General features: G+C 36.5%; 1 protein-coding gene across 6 annotated transcripts in view; it reads right to left on the reverse strand.

Moving 5' to 3' along the window:
• Reps2 (RALBP1 associated Eps domain containing 2) overlaps positions 1–15,804 on the reverse strand; it is a 221,732-nt gene that overhangs the window by 74,752 nt on the left and 131,176 nt on the right. For 4 of the 6 annotated variants that reach the window (XM_046424256.2, XM_046424252.2, XM_046424251.2 and 1 more), the window contains exons 9-11: positions 11,581–11,675; positions 4,815–4,884; positions 3,078–3,137 (exon numbers count right to left, since the gene is read on the reverse strand). In XM_046424256.2, coding sequence (XP_046280212.1) covers positions 3,078–3,137; positions 4,815–4,884; positions 11,581–11,675 — 225 coding nt within the window. The remainder of the gene's footprint in view (positions 1–3,077; positions 3,138–4,814; positions 4,885–11,580; positions 11,676–15,804) is intronic. The other 2 variants (XM_046424253.2, XM_046424254.2) reach the window with 1 other exon arrangement.

Genomic DNA, 15,804 nt, shown 5'->3' on the forward strand with positions numbered 1-15,804 from the left:
ATGGTAACCGTTAATTCCTTTGTCAACTGTCATTATCTTTGTCTTTTTGCTGGTGTAGGGATGGGTGTGAAAGTAGGGGTGAGCCCTGCTCATAAAAGATAATACAGATATACATAGGGGGTGAGGGTGTGGATGAGCAATGGGGAGACAAGACCAGAGTCCAGGCCAGGAGTCCTGAAACCGAGGTGCTCCTCCTTACCATGACATTAACTAGCTGTCGTTACCTCCCTGAACCTCAGTTTCATCACCTACAGAGTGAAGATAATAAAAATGTAGCCCCTTTCTCACAGGGGCAGAAAAGAAGGTAAAGATACAAAAAAAAAAATACTGAATGTACTGTAGAGTTGCAAGTTGTTACTGTCATAGAATACATAAATACAAATACAGTTTCCTGCTATTTCAATGTTGGAAATCTGGTTTCTAAATTTAGTTCCTTCCGGGACAGCAAAGTTGGTACAGGTAATGGAAGGAGAGAACTTCTCTATAGCAGTGAGACCATGGGGTGACTGCTGGCAATGGAGCAGCCCCTAAAATCACCAAAAGCAATCTGAAAGCAACATTATGTAGGCAAACCAGTCTAAAACACCTCAGCATGACCCAGAGACATCAAGATAAAGACTGCCACTGTGCAGTGTGCTTGGTTGAATTAGGTTGGAATAGGGTGTTGAGTAAGAAATCTCTTAGACACCACTAATATAAACACTTTCAGCAATTAAAAGGGAAAGGGTATATGAAAAAAAATATTTAACAAGGAATGCCCTTATTCCATGATAACATATTACCCTCTCATCTATCACCCACCACATCACCTTCATTGTCTATATTATTATTACCACCACTTTATTATTATTACCATTATTACCACCAACTGTCAAGAGCACAGTAAGGAGATGGTTCCCCATCCACCTGCAAAAATGTATCCAAGGTAAGTCATGGTAAGTCTCCCTAGGTTTCAGACTACAAGAGGCTGGACTACTCTATTATACTTAACTCTTCTATCAGCCTCCAAGCCTCTGAAGGCCTGGCTCAGTGCATATGGATATCTGCAAAAATGGTAAGGGTACATTGTGTTGTGGATTCAAGAATTCAGTGGATGAATCACAGCTTCTCACTTAGCTGGAGAAAGGGAAAAATTATAGCTGCCTGGAACACTCCAGGCATATCATCTTTCCAGGAAATGGGAATGGGAAGAGAGAGAAGTCTAAATATTAACCTTCTAAAAGGCAGCAACTGAACTGAGGTGAATTGTTTCAGGACATGGACCAATAACCAGAAGTATAATTACCACCTTGAGACTCTTGTGTCTCCCATGAGGAAATCAAGCATTTCTTAGGAAAAGAGATATTAAATAAGTTTGAAATAAGGAATTCCATCATATCCAGAAAGGGGCAGCAATGGTTAGAACAAATTGGAAAACACGCAGCATGCTCCCAGGCACAGTGTGAAATGAATTTAGATACACTTCATGTACTTCGGTACACCTGTTAGGTTTTGCTTGGTGATGCCAAATCCTAATCAAGGAATGTTAAAAATGAGATTTAGGGGGGCTGGGGCTCAGCAGTAGAGTGTGTGTCTCGCATGTGTGGGGACCTTGGTTCTATCCTCAGCACCACATAAATAAAATAAAAAGGTATTGTGTCCACCTATAACTAAAAATAAATATATTTTTAAAAAATGAGATTTAAAGCTCATCCCTTAGAGAGCACTTGATCTCATGCTGAAATCCCTAGGGGACAAAATAGGAAGAGTTAGGATGCTCAAAGGCTGCTGGAAAAGCATCTATTCAACTTTAAACAGTTTTTACTAATACCATAACATGAAGTTTGCAAAAATTTGGAAGCATCCACATAAGCATCAAAAATTAGAGCTGGAAAGGATTAGCCTTAGGCATTTGGCCTATACAAACAGAGCGTTCCCCCTATGATGAATGAATCCAAACAAATCTCAAAAATCAAAATTAGGCCTGGGAATTCACATCACTTCTGGAGTCATGACTGATCTATAATCTTCATTTTCTATTTTGCAGCATCACTTTCTAGAGCTAGTGGTTCTCCAAAGAAGCTGCAAACCAGAATCACCTCAGAGCTGACTAAAAATACAGATTTCTCAGGCCCTTATCACTAAAATCAAACATGTATTCTCATTCATATTTTTTTCTCCACCTCTCCTTCTCTACACCCTCTCTCTTCCTCCTCTGATCCAACCTCCTACTCCTTCCTCTTCTTCCTCCCACTATCCTTTTTAAACCCTAAATGACATTATTTGGAAAATATTTTATCAAAGCATAAGTCTCAATATTATATTGATTCCTCTATCCCAATTTTAAACACATAAGCCTGGGAAGATAGCCAGCTAATCACAACAAACATGATTTACTTATTAAAAAAGCAAGAGAAATAATAGTAAAAGAGAAAACAGCAAGTTCTTCATGTCCTCACAACCAGAGTTCCAACTATTAATGCCTTCTGTAGCCACTCAGTTTTAAACTGGGTTCATCTTGGTTCAACAACGGCTCCACCAGGAGAGAGCTGAGGACAGAAGCCCAGCCATTCTACATGGATCCACAAACACAGTTCCACCTTTTCAAAAAAGGACATCCCAGTTTTTTTATTGTCTCCTTGGAATCCACTCCATGTATAAGTACATATACTTGCCTTCCTGGTGCTGAAGTATAAGAAAAATATTTGAAATTTTTGCTTTGGAAATGGAAAATACCTACTCTGAGCCTCCACTTGACTTACCTTATAGTTCCTTGCTCTACACAGAAACTACGTCTTGTTGAAATCATCTCAAACCCAAATCTTCTTAATTTTGTACTTTTTTAGCAAGACCCTAAATTCAAAATAAGTGATCCTGTCAATGAAACCTAAATTCACAACTTAAAAACAAGTCACCTTCTTCTCATATCTAAAAACAGAAAAAGGGTAGAAGGTCAAAAGGGTTTCCTTATAACAAAACACAAGACAAGTATTTAGAGAGAAACAGACATACTATTGCAGAGGGAGCAATCTTGTCACAACTATTTTTTTAGCTACAAATGTTAATATAGAAAGTACATTAAAATGGTTTTCTCCTACCTGAATCTTCAGACACATCCTTTGGTAGGGCTTCATTCATAGTATTTTTCAAGGCTACCGCTGTTTGTTTCATTTTTTGAGAACACAGAGAAGGAAGAGAAAAGAACAAAAAACCTATGAAAGTTTACTTCTGAGGTATATTCTGTTAAAAGAAAGAATCTCTAGTCGTCACTTATTAAAACAGATCTTCCAAATCTCTAAAAGTTGCTATAGCATTTATTAGAACAATAAAGACCTCCTGGAGCATGGAAATAGGTTCTCCTCCTACACAGCCAGGTCAATGGCATGAGACTATCTGGAGTGAAACCCGGGCTAAAATATTTTCAGAGTTCACCGTTCACCCAGTGGTGATTCCACTATGCGTCAAAACTAAGATCCACCAGTTAGGAGAGTGATGAGAACACACAGGGCTACATCCACTGTCTATTTCATCTGCCTCTTCTAAGCTAATATTTAAATAAAAAGCATGAAATTATTGCTTAATGAAAAACTTATTATTCATGTTTAACCCCTATGAAAGCTGAATCAATGGCAAGTCTCAACAATAAAACCTGAAATAGCTTCACTTCAGATAAGCTTTTCTCATTCAAAGGTAGTGAATCATTATCAGATAACAGATGGAATGCTGGCTTGAGATTTAGAAATTCTTACTTCTTGTTCCAGTTCCTTTGCTTTTTTGTAAAAGTAAATAATTCATACCGCATGAACTTCAGTTTACTTATCTCTAAATTTTAGGTGATAGAACATGTCAATTTGTAAGGACTGAATAAAACAGCATATGAGGAAGGTGCTGGTAGATTATGAAAACATTATGCAAAGTGCAGGGCTTGGAAGAAAGGGGCCTTCCTACTATTGCAAGCCAACTCATTCCTGTGCTTGATGGTAGCTCTTTTTTTTCCTCCAGTGGTAATGGGGATTGAACCCTGCAGGGCCTTATGCATATGAGGCAAGCAGTCTTCCAACTGAGCTATATCCCCAGTCCTTGACAGTAGCTCTAACATGGAACACTGTGCTGCATGGCTTCTCAATAAGATAGGCAAATTGTGTTGCCGGGCACAGCAGTACACACTTGTAATCCCAGCCACTCAGGAGGCTAAGGCAGGAGGATCGTGAGTTCAAAGCCAGCCTCAACAACAGTGAAGGGCTAAGCAACTAAGTGATACCCTATCTCTAAATACAAAATAGGGCTGGGGATAGTGGTGGAGTGCCCCTGAGTTCAAACCCTGGTACCAAAAAAAAAGGCAAATTGTGGCTGAGCTCCATGTCAGACCTCCAAAGAGAAAAAAAAAAAAAAAAAAAACACTGAGAAAAAGATAAAGCACTGGCACAGAGGCTTGGCCGAAAAGAGAATTTCCTCACAGATTACACCTGTGTACAAATGTAAATTTACATTGATTTTCTGGGATCATATCTGCCATCACAAGATTCTGAGCTTGCTGTTATTTCCACTTCATTTTCTAATTCATAAGACCAGATTCCACTGTAAGGTGTCAGAATAGCCTGAAATCAAGAGTGACAAAGGGTTTAATGAAATGAAGGGATCTGAACACCCAAGCTCTTGCTACTACTTTATAAACTCTTGTTTTATAAAAAAACAATTTGAACTATTGCATAATGATTTTACATGCCGAGAACTGTTCTCACTTGCTCTAGAAGTCGGCCATTCAAAAAGAAATAGATAAGGAAACAAAGGAAGAATGTCTTTGAAGGGGGAAAAAAAACTCATTCTTTTCGTACCTTGTTTGTCATCAGCAGTCCCATCTTGGGTAGGAACAGGAAAGTCAGCCATATCTTTAACAGATGTCTTCTTGGAAAAGAAAAACAAGTGAATTTACAAGCTGGAATAGAAATTAAGTGATGTGCACATATGATGAAAATGTTTAAAAAGCTATATTTATTGCCAAAGCTCTGTCTTCAGTAAGCTACACTGTTTAATATATTTATTTATTTTAGGTTCCTAGTGAGGCATAAGGTAATTTCTATTGGCTGGGGCTGTAGCTCAGTGGCAGAGCACTTACATCACATGTGTGAGGCACAAGGTTCAATCCTCAGTACTACATAAAAATAAATGAATAAAGATATCGTGTCCATCTACAATTAAAATAAAATTTTATAAAAAGATAATTTCTATTGAATTTTTTCATATACAGAGGAAAGAAATAAAGATTCAGATCACACATATGAATCCTACATTAAATTCAAATCTGGACTGGGATTCAGCCAGAGAATTGAATAGCACTTGTCCAGTCAGCCAAGTATGAACCTGTGTACTTTTTAACAAGCAGAGAGAGGTGCCGGGTTTCTGTTCTCGCAACTAAAAGGCTCAGGGGTCACTTCAGATAAACTGGGCTAACTGGGCTGCACAAAATAACAAAAGACACAAATACCTTTTCCTTTGGGGTCGCTGTGACAGCTCCTCTGACCTTAAGGGTCCGCAGAAAGAGAAAGAGGGCGAGAGCACGCGCTGACCCCTTTTATTGAGGAGAAGTTATTTAAATGAGGCAAGGGGTCAGGTTTCAGGGGGCTGAGTCTATCTTCATGATGTCCACTGTCAGCAGGTTGACTGACATCTAGGTAGGCCACACCCAAGGGCACAGTAAGAGAAGGGGACACACACAAGGCACTTCCATGGAAGATTCTATCCTAAACAGGGCAAGGGGTTATATTAGAAAGGAACAGGTGAGCATAGCTTCACCCATGGGGCTATAGCAAGACACACCCATGCACGAGAAGCGACCCTGGCACCCAAGAAGGGTGGGAAAAGCTCTGCCACATTTCTGTGACTGAGTGCCTCAGCACCCAGCCAGGGAGTGTACTCAGTCACGTGTAAGGTTGGTCTCCCACAGAAAAGTTCTGATAAGTGGCCCCAAAACATGGGTATTTGCCAGGATCTGTCATGCAGAAGATGTCCAACCCTGATTAAAATAGACACCTTGATATAAAATGAGAGACCTTTATTGATGAGCAAATAAACTTTTCTCCTAATTCACATTTGAGGGAAGTCATCACTTAATGATGAATGCTTAAACTGATCAAGTATGAATTAATTTAAAATTGTTTAAAATCTATTTACAATAAACTTACTTCTTAAAAACTCTCAACATGAACACTAACTTTAGTTAATAATAATGCATAGTATACTTGAAAATTGCTAAGAGACCAGATCTTAAATGTTGTCACCACCCGGAAAAAAAAGAACTTCATGAGGTGATAGATATGTTAATTAGCTTGATTATGGTAATGATTTTAGCACACTTTTATCAAAACATCACAAATATATATGATTTTTGTCAATTACATCTCAATAAGACTAGAAAAATATGCACTCTAAAACCTCTGATAAAGCAAATATTATTATTATTTAATTTTATTTATATAAATTCTGGAAAGATAAGAATGAAAGGTTACTCATTGGATGGAGGAAAGGAATAAAAGAAGGATTCATCAACAAATGCCTTTTGGTATTCTTTACATTTTGAACACATTAAAAACAAAAATAAATATAAATTTTAAAATTTAAGGGAAGAAAAGTATATTTCTGGAACAGTTTGATGCTCAAAAGGTTAACTGGTTTACGCCTCAAAGCTTGAGCAACCCTAGAAAGATAAGCAATGCATCTATTTTTAAACTATTCCAAAAATTGAGGTTACAGTACTACTTGTGGTAACCTGATCTAGGATTTAACAATCCTCAGGTAATTCTTCGAATTACAATGAAGCCTCCAGATATAATTTCCTAATCAAAGTCAACCAGCTCCAGTAGAACAGACAATTCATCTTACAGTGTCTTCTTTCATTGTCTGCTCCCTCATAGATTATAAATCAGACCTCTTTGAAGAAGAAACTGATTTGTGAATAGACAATACAGATTTTTAAATTCTATAAAGTTTGTTGGAAAATGTAAAATCTAAACAAATGGAATGATATCCCATGTTCATTAATCAGAAGACTTATTAAATGGCAGTCTCTTTCAAATTGATCTACATTCATTGCAATTCTTCTTGGTTAATTATTGTGAAAGTTTTTGGTTTGTTCTTTTCTTGGGTTTTTGGGGGGGTTGGACAGAATTTGACAAGCTTGCCTTAAACTTCATATGGAAATACAAGGGGGCCAGAATACCAAAATATTCATGAAGAAAAAAGATCCCATGTTCAATTTCAAAACTTACCACAAAATTACAGAAATCAAGATAATATGATACTAGCATAACCATAAACATATAGATATAAATGGAACAGAACTGAAAATCCAGAAATAAACCTATATTTTTACAGGTGATTGATTTTTATAAAACAATTCAATGGGAAAAACTATCCTTTAAATAAATGGTGCTGGGACATCTCTATATCAATACACAAAAGAATGAAATTTGACATCTTCTTCAGAGCTTACACAAAAATTAACTTAAAATAGATCATAGACCTAAATACAAAACTTAAAACTATAACATACTTAGAAGAAAACATAGTAGTAAGTCTTCAAAATCTTGAATTAGGCAATAGTTATTTTAGACAAGACATAGACGCACAAGAACACTTACAAATCAATAGTACACAAATAAACCAATTTAAAAATGAACAAAGGATTTGAATAGATATTTCACCAACCATACACAAATGGCTAATAAGCACATGAAGAGATGCTTAACATCATTAGTCATTTAGAAAATCAAATTAAAACCACAATGAGGGGCTGGGGTGGTGGCTCAGTAGTAGAGTACTTGCCTAGCATGTGTGAGGCTCTGGGTTCGATTCTCAGCACTGCATATAAATAAATAAAATTAAGTTCCCTTGACAACTAAAAAAAATTTTTAAAAAACACAATGAGATGCCCCTTCATTCCATCAGGATGGATAAAATGAAAAACATAATAACAAATGTAACCAAGGATGGTGGCGAATTGGAACCCTCACACACAGCTGGTACGAGAACATAAAACAGGACAGCCACTTTGCAAAGCAGTTTAGCAGTAAAAAAGACAGAGTTACAGTACAACCCAACAATTCTATACTTAGGTATGCTCCAAAGAAAAAGGAAAACATTCACACAAAAACCTACTCGTGTGTTTATAGCAGCATTACATATATTAAGCAGCATTACTTTTATGAGCCCAAAGAGGTAACAATCCAAATATCCCTCAACTACTAAATAAACAAGAAAATGGGGCATATCCACACAGTGAATACTATTCAACCACAAAAAGGACTGAAGCACTGGAACTGCTATGACATGAGTGAATCTAAAATAAATAAATACTAAGTTAAAGAACCAGTCATGGGCTAGGGATACAGCTCAGTTGGTAGAGTGCTTCCCTTGCATGCACAAGGCCCTGGGATAAATTCCCCAGCACCACACACACAGACACACAAAGAAAAGAACCAATAATTTAAAAAAATCATAAAACACCACATATTATATAATTCCATTTATATGAAATGTCCAGACTACGCAAATCCAGAAACAAGAACTGCTTTAGTGGTTATTAGAGGCTGGTGGGGAAGGGGCAATGGCAAATGACTAATAACAACTACAGGGGTTTTCTTCAGGATGCTGAAAATGTTCTAAAATTAGACTTTAGTGATGGGTGAATAATAGTTAATACACAAAAAAACTATTCAGCTGTATACTTTAGATGGGTATGGTTTGTGAATTTTTTATCAATAAAGTTGTTTTCAAAAAGAAAGAAATCGAGTAATCTAAAAAACATTGCTAAAGAGGAATATACTTGAAATTAAATCTATAATTCTTTTTGTTGGTACATTATAATTATACATAATGGTGAGATTCATTATGCCATATCCATACATGCACATAACATAATCTGATCAATCTCATTCCTGGTACCTTCCCTTTCCTTCCCCTCCTCCTTCCCCCTGATCCACATCCTCTACGGGTCATCGTTGTTATTATTATTATTATCATCATCATCATCATCATCATTATCATATTACTTTAATTAGCATCATCATCATCATTATTATCATATTACTTTAATTAGTACATTTTAATTATATGAAAGCAGGATTCATTATGGTATATTAATAGATGGATATAGCATAAATCTATAATTCTTGATGAAAATAAGTAGAAGGTTATAGCTCTCCTGTCTTTAGAGATGTACTGCTATGAAAACCTCTCATCACCTGAAATCTTGATCAGCATTCATTCACAACACAAATATCTATACTGGACTCATTACTCACAGGGCTGGTATCAAAATCTATTTAAAATCCATGCATTTATGATAGATTAAAAGACTGGTAGAAAAAACAATGAGTAACAGTTTAGAAGAACATAAAATATTTAATCATTAGCTTTTAAAATCCAACCTATACTTCTTAAGTGGCCAAACCATCAATTAACATTATTACTTCATCCTTGAATTCTATTTACTACACTCATTATCTTAAAAACACACCTCATCCTCAAAAATATCAATTTGGTTGAGGCGGGGGTGTGTGGCTTTTGTTGTTTTGCTTTCTTATTTGGACAAAAAAAAAAAAAAAAGAATAGGCAGTTTTTAACCCCTTCTCCCCAAAGGGGCCAGTTAAATCATACAAAAGTATATAAAACTTGCCGGACATCATGATGCATGCCTATAATCCCAGTGACTCAGAAGGCCCAGCAGGAGGATCCCAAGTTCAAAGCTAGCCTCAGCAACTTAGTGAAGCCCTAAGCAACTTAACAAGATCCTGTCTCTACATAAAATATTAAAAAGGGTTGGGAATGTGGCTCAGTGATTAAACACTCCAGAGTTCAACCCCTGGTACAAAAAAAAAAAAAAAAGTATATGAAACTAGCTGCACAAAACATCCACAAAGGTGAATATATATATACATAATGTCATCAAAGACAGAATGTGTGTGTGTGTGTGTGTGTGTGTGTGTAACAGACCTTATTGCCATGTGCATATTTGGTCTTCTTTACTTTTAGAAAAATCATAAGTGACTACATAGGGAAAGCAACATGAGTCAGCAGCATAATTTCTACCAAAAAAAAAAACAGTATTGTCTCTAATGGAAGGGCAAAGACCATCTAATACTGTGGTAAGTTGAAACAATATGCTTGTACACAAAGAGTAAAAATCACCCACCAATCAACCCAATAATTTTACAGAAGAGGGGCAGCTGAATAAAGCACCAGGAAGGCTACAACTCAAAGACAGTGTAGCAGAGCAGCGAAGAGAGATGTTAATCAGAGGGACTGAAGAGGCATGTTTGATTGGCTCATAGGGGAGTAAAGGATGAAATCAATAACATACAATTATATGCACAAGAGCCCGGTATGAGAGTAGCTAATCACATGCAGGCAGTCATAAGAAATGAAAGAAATGTCCTGTGCCCTGCCTTTGATTTATACCATCTTATAGTGGTTCCAACTAGGGTCAGATGACCCTAACTGGAGTCTGTAGATAAGCTTCATTATTTAGACGTTTTTATATTCTAATATGATCATTACAAGTACTGAATTATCATACTGTACCCCATAAATATGCATACTATTATATGTCAATTAAATTTTTAAAATTTTTAAAGAAACATTTCCAGAGTTCTGTTTTATTGTTTTAGTTGTTTGGTGCTGGGGATTGTTGATTGGTGCTGTTGTTTGGTGCCAAGGCCTCAAGTGTACTATTCTAGTCACTAGAATACTAGGCTACATCCTAAGCCCCATCTCCAGATTGTTTGTTAGAAAGGAAACAGCAGGTATCATAAATAGAAATCACAATAGTGATGGTAGTGATGATGATGGTGATGATAATAATAACACAGTGGTGATAATAACAACTCCAATTTATTGATCTATAGCTAAGGATCACTAAATATGTGGCTATGTCCTTCCATTCATGGCTCAATATTGTGGGAATCCCAAGTTTCTTTGGGGATCATTCAAATCAGTCCTCATTTGGTCCAAAAGTTTAAAACTCTGAGGAAGTTTGAATGTGATCTGGGGACCAATATACATCTCAAATCTTTTTTCAAACTATTATGGTTCATTATACATTACTAATGTTTAGTAATTAAAAACACAAATTATTTACTAGGTTAAAGTAAATAACTTGGCTAACATTTTTTGGCTTAGTTTGGCTATATCTAAATTTCACCTCTAGAAGATGAAGAGATATTGCTTACTTCACCAAATGTCGTCCAAGGGAGAAGATAAAAGAATAATTATAAGTGTTGGGCATGTGGCGCAACAACTGCAAGTTCAAACCCAGCCACAGCAGTTTAGCGAGTCCCTAAGCAACTTGGCAAGACCCTATCTCTAATTTTTTTTTTAAATGGGTGATTTGGCTTAGTGGTTGAACACTCCTGGATTCAATCCTTGGTACCAATACTAATAATAGTTGCACCCAGTTTTTAGATTTGAAAGGCCAGTTCTCAAAGTAATTACCAAGTGTGAAGAGAAAATGTTATAAAAGTTAATTTCCCTGAGTTTGTAAAGAACATACGCTAATGATTTAATTCTATACACATCCTTATTTATTAACATCAAAAGATCTTTTACCTCCATCCGATTCAAATCACGTGGTTGTTGGTTTGCTGACATTGATTCAGAATAAGACTCAAATAATGCACAGTCCCACTTGGGCTTAGGAAAAGCTAAGAAGAAAGAAAAAGAACATTTACTGTAGCCAGAGTAGTGTTTCTAATCATGTTTCTGAACTTGTTATGTATAACAACAAAATCTGTTCACTCCTATGTACTACCTATAAAACAATCATGTTGAAGTAGTATTTTAAGTTATTTACAAATGCAACCCAGTACTTCTATTATCCCCACTTCACATGTGAAAAACTGAGGAACAGGGAAGTGAAGCGATTTACTCAAATTCATATAGGTAATAAATGAAGATAAAAAACTTTAACTCCTACAAGTCCAGCAAGAGTTCATGCTCTTAGCACTCCATGTTACAACTGAGTAGTTGTTTTCCAAAGTAACCATCACTATCACAATATATTGTCTTAACTATGCCACTAGCATAAGTTTTAAGTGTAGTAACTATGGTGATAGTTCAAATACTATAAACATAAGTTAAAGGAAATACTTCATTTTAGTTATTACTGGAAATAAACATGATCTTATAATGATGTAAATCTTATGACTAAGATAACTTTATGAAGTAATTACCTCTTTGTTTAGCAGAACCAACAAAAATAAAAAGCAAAAACTCTTGGTGATTTACAAGGAAAGAAGAATCACATCATGAGTTTCTTCTAACATATAAAAATGACAGTGGCTATTAATTGGGTAGCAGAGTGAATTTGCATCAGGGAAAACCATGATACTTGGGATAAGTTAATAACCTAAAATCAGGCTATTTTTTAGAAAAAGAATCTGCTTCACCACTTTGTTGCAAAGTAGTTAGGAAGGAAATAACAGCTAGAAACTTTGTCAGTATCCTAAAAAGGAAAAGCAGACTGGGGTAGATAATAAACAGAAGCTACAAATCAAATTTGTCAAGAAAAGCTACTAAGGAGTCAAATTTTAATGCAACATTTTAAAAAGATTTTTTGAATCAAATATGAACAATGGATTGGCATTGTTTTTAATCTTTACCCATTTTCCTGCCCCATTAGGGAGTGAGATGCAAACATCACTTTGCAATAAAGGCCTGGCCCAACTCTCAGCTACCACACAGAGTTGAATATAAGCTCTTTAATTTATTCATTTGCTTGTTCTGCTCTGAATTTCACTGAATTTCAAATGGGGCAAATTAGACTTTTCTAACCACACCTGCTGGTCTGTTTCCTTGATTAAAAACTCAACAAAACACCTTTCGAAGCCCCGTTCTTCAATTCAGTCCCAAGAACAGTTTTAAACACCACCAGATTTCTTTTTCTAGTCTACCAATCAGTCCTCTGACTAGATCTTGGAGGTCAATGCCTTATCATGAAAGGACTTATGCAGAAAGCTAACATTTTCAAAAACTACAAGAGACAACACTTAACTGCAAAATCTCTCTTCAATGTATCTACATCTCTCCATCTCCACCATCACTTCCCCAGTGCAAGACCCCTGCTGCTCCTGACTGAACTGCTACCTTAGCTGGGTCTTAGTTTCCACCCTTGCCCCTCAAAACCTGTCCTCTAGAGGGCAATCAGCAGGATCATTTCAAACAGGATTCCATCACTTTCCTGCCAAATATAGATCAATATTATTGCCCACAATTTGTTCCCTACCTTCCTTGTCAGCTTCATCCAAACCTCTATTCCTCTGTGAACTTCAGCTAGAGGCCTACAATTTCTATTTCTCTTGTGCTCTAAGCCCCCTGTCAGTGCCTCTCCAGCATACATGCTGCTCCCTCTTCCAGCGACCCCTCCTCCTTCTTAGCCTCCAGAACCCTCCCTAGTTCATTCTTTATATCTCATCTCAAACATTTAAGGAGATCTTCCCTAAAGTTATGCACTCTCTTTAAATTCAATTGGATTTCTCCTTCACAGCACTTATCCCTGGTTCCAATGACATAATTTATGAGTTTATTTAACATCTATCTTATAATTGCCCACACATTATATGCAGGTAGGCACTCTTATTCTCTGCATTCAGATCACAGAGAATAACAGAGTGTCACATACATAGTAAATGCTTGATATTTTGTTAACAAACTAGACAGCAAAAAATTTATATAAGAATTCACCCAATCACCAAAACATTGAGTATCAAACAGCTTATGGGTAATCTGCCAAACAATTCAATTTATACTTCTAATTCTGCCTTTTAATTTTCACTGTTAGGGAAATGGGATTATTCCCATAACTACAAGTAAAATGACATCAGATACAATTTCAGTTTCATTATTTATAGTTTTCAACAATCTTGTCAAAAACTGGATTAATGTTTTAAAGGACTGAATATAAACCAATCAGGAAAATGTTGGAATAAGTAAAGAGCTAAGCTTCAGAAAAAAGCTAAGTGGGATTAAAAAAAATGAATAGGACCACTCATATTTTCAGAGTCTAAAAGCATAGAGAATACCTAAATGGCTATGGCCTTTTCTTGAGCTTCATACTAGGATAAATATGACTAATAAAGTGTTTAAAAATTAACTGATAAATCCTCAGAACTTACCTAAAATACACTGTTACTGAGCATGATGGGAGTTTATGAGGTCTCTCATGTTTTCTGTTAGAACTATATAATTATTATTCAATATTAAGCCCACAATCCCTGGAAAGGATAGGTGATTTTTGTTTAATCGGAGGTTATATGATGGATTTTTCAGTTGTTTCTGTATAAATGCATGCTAACAGACTCCAGTAGAAAATAAACAAGGGGCTTCATTCCAAACGATGAAAGATATGTCTTGATTGGCATTCTTCTTTTGACATAGTGGGGATTAAACCCAGTGGTACTTTAGCACTGAGGTATGCCTTCAACCCTTTTTTATTTTGAGACAGGATCTTGCTAAGTTACCAAGCTGGCCTCAAACCTGCAATCTTCCTACCTCAGCCTCTCAAACATGGCTCTCTGTTTTAGAGCCTCACCTCTACTGAATAAGCAAGTCATAAGATGCCATTTACAGCAATAAAGGAATCAAGAGGTTATTTCTCTTCTATTAACAACTTGTACCTTGGAGATATCGGATTTCTATCAGTGACTTTTGAAACAGTCCATGAAATACTTGGACACCTACAAAGTAACTTCTCAAATAAGGAGACAGGACATGTGGATAGGTTCCATGGCCACATGGCTTCAGAACAATAAAACAGCATTAATCAAGACACCAAAATGCTGCTGAGCATGATGCTGCACAACTGTGATCCCAGCTACTCAGGAGGCTAAAGAAAGAGGATTAAGAGTTCAAGGCAAAGCAGGGTATCTTAATGAGACCCTATCTCAATTTTTAAAAAAATTAATTGAAAAAAAAGGGAAGTTGTGGCTCAATGGTAGTGTGCTCGTCTAGCATGTGTGAGGCACTGGGTTCAATTCTCAGCACTGCATAGAAATAAATGAATAAAATAAAAAACTCCATCAACATCTAAAATATATATTTTTAAAAAATAGGCAAGGATAGTCTCTAGGACTCTTAGCAGGGATCAAAAGAGAAAAGTGTGAAGGTATTGAGTGCTACTAAATAACCATGGAGCAGATCATGGCCTTTAGCCAGCTGTTAACCTCCAGGTGGCCCCACTCCTAAGAGAAGCAGATCTCTCTATAACCCTATACTACCTTCATAATATAATCCATGCAGTTCCCAAGACAGCCCCATGTTATGAATTGGATATGAAGAAGCCCCCAAAGGTTCGTGTTTGAGACAATGCAGGAATGTTCAGGAGTAGAATGATTAGATTATAAGAGCTGTAACCTAATCAGCAGATTGATCCATCTGATGGATTAATAATGAGTGGATTAATGGGTGGTAGTTATAGGCAAGTAGGGTATGACTAGAGGAAGCCGGTCTCAAGGGGTGGGCCCTTGGAGATTTCATTATCCCTGGATCCTTGAACTAAGCTCTCTCTGCTTCCTGGCTGTTATAAACTGAGCAGTTTTCCTCCACCATGCCCTTCTGCCATGATGTTCTGTCCCACCTCAGGCCCAAAGCTATGAAGTTCATCCACCATGGGCCAAACCTCTGAAATCATGAGTCAAATAAACTTTTCCTCCTCTAAGTTGTTCATGTTGGGACTTTTGGTCATAGCAATGAGAAACTGACAAATACATCCCAGGAATGTCAGGGTTTCTGGGCCACAATCAAAAAGAAAGGAGAGACAGAGAGACAAAGAGGAAA

This window comes from Marmota monax, unplaced genomic scaffold, assembly GCF_021218885.2.
Source record: "Marmota monax isolate L192 unplaced genomic scaffold, Marmota_monax_Labrador192_F-V1.1 WCK01_AAM20220418_F8-fsc00089, whole genome shotgun sequence".
In the NCBI taxonomy this organism is placed as follows: domain Eukaryota; kingdom Metazoa; phylum Chordata; class Mammalia; order Rodentia; family Sciuridae; genus Marmota; species Marmota monax.